At 46.5% G+C, this 5,566-nt stretch overlaps 1 protein-coding gene across 1 annotated transcript in view; it reads left to right on the top strand.

The window, feature by feature from the left end:
- Positions 1 to 25: 25 nt before the first annotated feature.
- Positions 26 to 5,566, top strand: part of LOC104166308 (major facilitator superfamily domain-containing protein 1-like) — a gene marked incomplete at its 5' end in the record, with an annotated part of 10,808 nt that continues 5,267 nt past the window's right edge. The window contains 6 exons of the mRNA XM_009706186.1: positions 26 to 124; positions 2,073 to 2,197; positions 2,294 to 2,349; positions 3,115 to 3,258; positions 3,743 to 3,901; positions 5,485 to 5,566. The exon at positions 5,485 to 5,566 is cut by the window's right edge and continues 46 nt beyond it. Of these exons, the coding sequence (XP_009704488.1) occupies positions 26 to 124; positions 2,073 to 2,197; positions 2,294 to 2,349; positions 3,115 to 3,258; positions 3,743 to 3,901; positions 5,485 to 5,566 (665 nt within the window). The remainder of the gene's footprint in view (positions 125 to 2,072; positions 2,198 to 2,293; positions 2,350 to 3,114; positions 3,259 to 3,742; positions 3,902 to 5,484) is intronic.

The following is a 5,566-nucleotide window of genomic DNA, read 5'->3' as shown; positions in this document are numbered from 1 at the left end:
GGCGGGTTCTCTCTGCCCCGCAGCCTCCTACAGGTTCGTGGTGCTCCTCTTCAACTGCCTCCTCACCTTCGGCTCCTACTTCTGCTTCGACATCCCCAGCGTCCTGCAGGAGCAGTTCCAGGGGGTAAGTGCTGGGCTTTTCCCTGGGCCGGCGTCCAGCAGCGCCGCGGGCAGAAAGAGGCCGAAGCGGCAAACCGGAGGCCTCGGTCGCCGGTACGGTTTCAAAACCTTTTCTTACGGTGTTGGTGTAGGAGTTGTGCTTCAGGGTCTGACGTTCCAGGCGCTGGGGGTGAGGGGTTATGATGGCATGTTTGCTGTGAAGAGGATGGGTGAAGCCAGGAGAAGCCTTGAGGGGTTTGAGTTCTCTCGACTGCCCGGAGAACTGGCGATCTGAAGCCGGCCCTTGCTCGATGACTGTCAGCTCTCCGCTCAAACGACTCTTCGCTAACGATGTTCAGAGTTAGAACGGTGTTCACACCACTCTGCCTGTAGAAGACAGACAGAACTGACCGTTCGTACCTACGCTGGACTGGAAGATTAGTGATGTTGGCGATAGGAAACTGGAAATCTGGGCCTTCAGATCCGAACCTGCTGACGCTGCGGGTATCGCATCACAGGTCTGTCCGCGAGCTGAAAGACAGAGCCGTGCAGGGAGGTTACAGGAGGACTGTCGTTTGAAAACTAGCCGCATTTTCAAGGGGTAGAAAATGTTGTTCAGGGTTCAGACTGATGTCCCAGCTGATTTCTGGGATTTCTCCAGGGATGCCGGAGTCCCAGAGTTCTTACCTGAATTCCTGACAAATTCTTACTTGAGTCGTTGTCTGTCGTTACTGCCGCTCTTTCCTGTCCTTGAGCGCTGCGTTTGCTCGTGCCTGCCCTCTGCTGGTCGATCACTCTGGGCGGGCTGAGTCGCTCTCCTCTTTGTCTGCTCCGATAGCAAGGGCAGAAATATATGGAACATCCAGACAGTGAACTCCAGGCTAAATTGGGTGCAGTTTGTCATTACAAACAGCATTAAAATGAAAAAAAAATAGGCCAGTATTTATTCCTTCATCCTCCACAACTTCTGTAGGTCTGTGGGAGAACAGTCAGTTAGTTATTTATGGAGTAAAGGTATGGTTGTCATGTTTTGTTGCCTAGGTAACTTTATAGGGTAGTGAAACCAAGGCATATTTTTCTATGTTAGGTACGGTGCAAACAGAGTTTTTATCTGTTGGCACTCTCATCATATTTTCACTCCGGTGAATGTAGCCTCTACCTGCCTTATGCAAATTGTGCGGTGGTAGTCGGAGCATCTAAGATCAGTGCTTGCAGTGAAAACACTTTGTTCTAGAGAACTGTTTCCGCAAAGCCATGGACATTTCTCCTACAGCAGATCTGGCGGGTTTGTAAATGACGGCTATATAAAAATCATGTGGTTAAGATCACGCTTTCCTTGTGTTTCTTCAAGACGTTAAGCTTGTGCCTACTCGTGTGGAAGACCTAGCATCCATGTCCTAATGCAGGTAGACTTTTAGTAGTTGGAAGATCTAGGATTTTTTCCTGATCATATAGTATTGAGGAGATGTTGCTTTTCAGTAGCAAAACCGATGTTATTAAATCATGGTAGGACTACCAGTTCCCTACTGTTCAGCAAATGCTCTATAGCTGTGAATTAATACGGACTACTGCTAAGTTTCATATTTACACACTGCTGAAGACTTTATAGTATGTAACAAAGAGTCAGATCAAGCTAAACTATAGCCAAGAAACTAAGGGATCAAGTAAATCTGTGGTGCAGTCTCCTGGCTTTTCTTTTGGACTGAAACGTGTATAAAAGTGCTGAGCCCCTGCTGCTGCTGCCACAGGAAGGGAAAGGGAAGACTTGCTGTGCCGATGGCCAGTCATTTCTCGTTTGGCAAGGGCTGGCTTCCTGGGAGAAGACACAAGTCCTCTAATTCCTGGTTGTGGAAGTGGGAACTGAGTAGGAGAAGTAGAAATCTAGTAGGCAAGAACTTAACTTCATTTTTCAAGGAATGCATGGGTTTTCATCTGTCTGCTGCTTAACAAAGGCTCTGTGACTTGTTACGCAGAACTTGACCTGCCCCAATGGGACCCATCATAACAGCACCGGGCATAATAGCACGCTGGACTGTGTTGAAGGCTTGGGAATGACACCTGCACAATACAATTTGCTGTACGCGATCTACGCTTGGACGTAAGTCACTCTTCTCTTGCTTTGGGGGAGCAGGACAGTTTGCTAGTTGCTTCCCAGCAGCAAGACACAAATGATTCTGTTCTTGTTTTCTCCTAGAAATGCAGTAGTGGTTATTCTGGCTGGATTCCTGATTGATAAACTAGGAAATCGCTGTAAGTTCTGAGGATCAATTAATTTATTGTTGTACTGAAGTGGGATTTTGGGCTTTTCTTTCAGTGCAAAGGGATGATCCATGGTTCCACTTCAGTGAGATCACAGGGGGATGGGAGAGGAGGGACAGCTCTGTGTACGGAGTACAGACGGTTAGTCGAGCAGCTCCATGAAGGCAACTGAGACCTTTTCATCCTCTGACCATGGACTTCTCTGAATTTACACAGCAGTGCCGTAAACATGCTTTCCTCTGACATGCCTGTAACAGGGAATAGTGTTATCTGTTTTCAGTGGGACAAACTGATAAAGCAGTGTTCTGTTCCCTGCTCTGATGTTTGTTCTGGCGTGTGCCGTAACTAAGACCCAGCAAATGCAGTTATGCTCTGTCTCTGTGTCTCAGAGGTAAACATCTTACAGGTGAGGAGAGAGAGGCACAGAGAAGGAGATGGCTTGTGCTAGGCCATAGTCTGTGGTGCAGCTCAGGACAGGAACAGGGACTCTGTAGAGTTCAGAGTCCTCTATCTGACTTATTCTGCCTCTCTAACCTTCCATCATGATAATATCATCATTATTTTGAGGATTGTGAGGTCATTTTATAAAGAGACCAGTCTTTACAAAATTAAAATAATGAGGGCAAACTGATGTATGCCCACAGGTTTACTGGAGTGTTTTGAGGTTGCTCTTTTGGGTTTTGACAAAGAATGCTTTTGTCCTGATCTCAGCATGTCTGTTGAGGTCTCTGTATTTTTTTTTCTGCTTCTCCCTAGTTGGTGTCTTTGTTTTCTCTCTTCTGACTGTGCTGGGATCATCAATGTTTGCTCTAGGCTCACATTTCAAGGGGTCGCCGTACCTCCTACCAATGATGCTGACAGGAAGACTGCTTTTTGGCTCTGGGAATGGGTCACTTACTAGTAAGGAATTCACATTCTTAATTATGTCTCACGAGAGGGTCATGATACATTTTTATTTTGCCTCCTAGACCCTTTTCCTACCAGTCAGCTTCACCTGCTGTGTATCAGGGACCTACATTGCTAACAGAACACTGCTCCTTGAAGGGTTGCATGGATTTAATGTGTGCCAAAATGTTTAAAAGTCTTCCCCTCTAACAAGTTTGTTCTTCTCCCAAGGGTGGGGACTGACATGTGATTGCTATGCCTTTGGGGTTATTTTTCCTTGCCTAATTTGAGGGATAAGTTCATGTCCCATGTCCCAGCATGATTTAGTACATTTTAAAATGGACTGCAAAGTTGACACGTACTACCTCCCCTTGGGATGCGTAGAGAGATCTCTTACCCCAGCTCAAGCACTCCAGCTTGAGAGGCTGTGTTTGTTGCTTCTGTGCAATGCTCTTGGCCAAGCCTGTCTGTTCAAGGGAGGATTTTTATCTTCTCCAAGTTGTGCAGAATCGTATCACAGCCTTCTGGTTCAAGGGGAAGGAACTGGCACTGGCATTTGGACTGACTCTGTCGTTCTCCCGTCTTGGGAGTGTCCTCAACTTCTTCTTCACCCAGCAGTTTGAAGCAAAATTTGGAATGCAGTGGACACTCTGGGGAGGTGAGTGTCTTTGGTCCTTTGGCCTTTTGTTTTCTAGACTTGAGGCTAGGCTGTTTCATCCAGTTATGAAAAGTACCTGAAAGAGACAGTGAAGTTAGCGGGAGGAGGCACATTATTTTCTAGTTTTCCCTGTCACTTTCTGTATGCAATGGAGCGGTGGTTTCTTCATTGATGCCTGAAAGCCCTCTCTAAAGCTGTAGTGTCAGCCTGATAGTTTTGTCTGCAGTTTTCATGAAATATTTTAACATCTGCAGTCAGAGGTAGCCAGTACTTAATGTAGGTTTACTCCTGTGGAGTGGAAGCTTCAGAGTGAAAGAAATGAGGACTCTAACATGTTTGTTATTCTGTATTTTAGCTAGCAGAACATGCTGGTTCTGTAGCAGTACCTGTATTGGTCTCTGTATTGGTCTCAGCATAAGATGCCTTGCACGTGGACAGATCAAAACTGTAGGTTTAAATTACTGTGAGAAGCAGAATCTGAATTACATGTTTCTTAGTGTGAATCTATTGTAGAGCTCATGTAGAGCTTAGAAGATTGGAGTTTCTGTCCTCTCTTTGGTGCAGTGGGATTGGATCTGTCTGTAGTGGAAGGGATGATCTGTTTCACAGTGCAGTCAAGTAGTGGTACTCGGGTGTGCTGGAAGGGCGATGTTAGGGCGACCAGCCTCAGGGCACCCTCTGTGTACTAAGAGTCAGTGATGATAGGGAAGTGTTATTTCCCAAACAACAGAACAGAATGGGCCATCACCCATGGGAAAGAGGATGCATATATGAGAGAAATCTCTGGCAGAAATTGAAACCCGTTACTCTCCTCTGATTCCGTCTCTCAGAGAAGAAACTGTGAGGGGCACGCCATGTTGCATCCCATCTGACACTATTAGTTTTGTTCTCAGGCAGCATTTGCAAGTACAGCACAGCGACTTCAGTAGCTCGTGAAGGGATAAATACATCAGGCAAAGTGTGTATGCATCCCAGAGATTGTTTTGGCTTTTTGGAAAACAAAACGGATACAGATCTCTTTCCGAGAGAAGGATGTCTGCAGCGGATACACATTGCCAAACTTCCTTCTGGCATATCCAGCATAATCTGACTGACTTCTCTGGAGCTGAGTGTGCTCACAGGTCAGATTGCTCTCGTAACTGCAGCAGGTCACATAAATGAAGAAGTATAACTTGGCTTCCAGTACCAGCCCGTGTGATACTTCTCCTGCTCGGGGGACCATGAAAGTTTCTTAATGTCTGGCTTGTTTTAACCTTGGGTTTGTTATGCACAGGCCTGCTGCAGTTTAGAAGGCATGCTGGCTGTAGTCCAACAAAGTGGGCGTCTTGAGAGACAAGTGGGGCTTTAGCTTCGCTAGCCTCAGGCAGTTCTGCAGCGCATTGGAAGCTTAGTGGAGAAAGAGCTCAAGGACTCTCATGGTGGTAAGAGGCAAATGGTCCTGCTATACGGCTGCAGTAGGGAAGGCTGTTAAGAGAAGCCAGGAGTAGGAGGCATAGAGAATTCTGTGTATTACATGCAGTCGGTTTTGTCATTCAGCTCTCTCCATGCTGAGGAATTTCTAACACCTCTTGTGTCTTTTCCAGGTACCCTGCTCTGTGTGCTTGGTTTTGTTTCAGCCCTCACAGTCAGTGTCCTAGATAAAGTGGGCATGAAGCAACTGGGCTT

Source organism: Cariama cristata, unplaced genomic scaffold, assembly GCF_000690535.1.
Source record: "Cariama cristata isolate BGI_N322 unplaced genomic scaffold, ASM69053v1 scaffold23988, whole genome shotgun sequence".
Taxonomy (NCBI): domain Eukaryota; kingdom Metazoa; phylum Chordata; class Aves; order Cariamiformes; family Cariamidae; genus Cariama; species Cariama cristata.
This window is presented reverse-complemented; position numbering and strand designations above follow the sequence as displayed.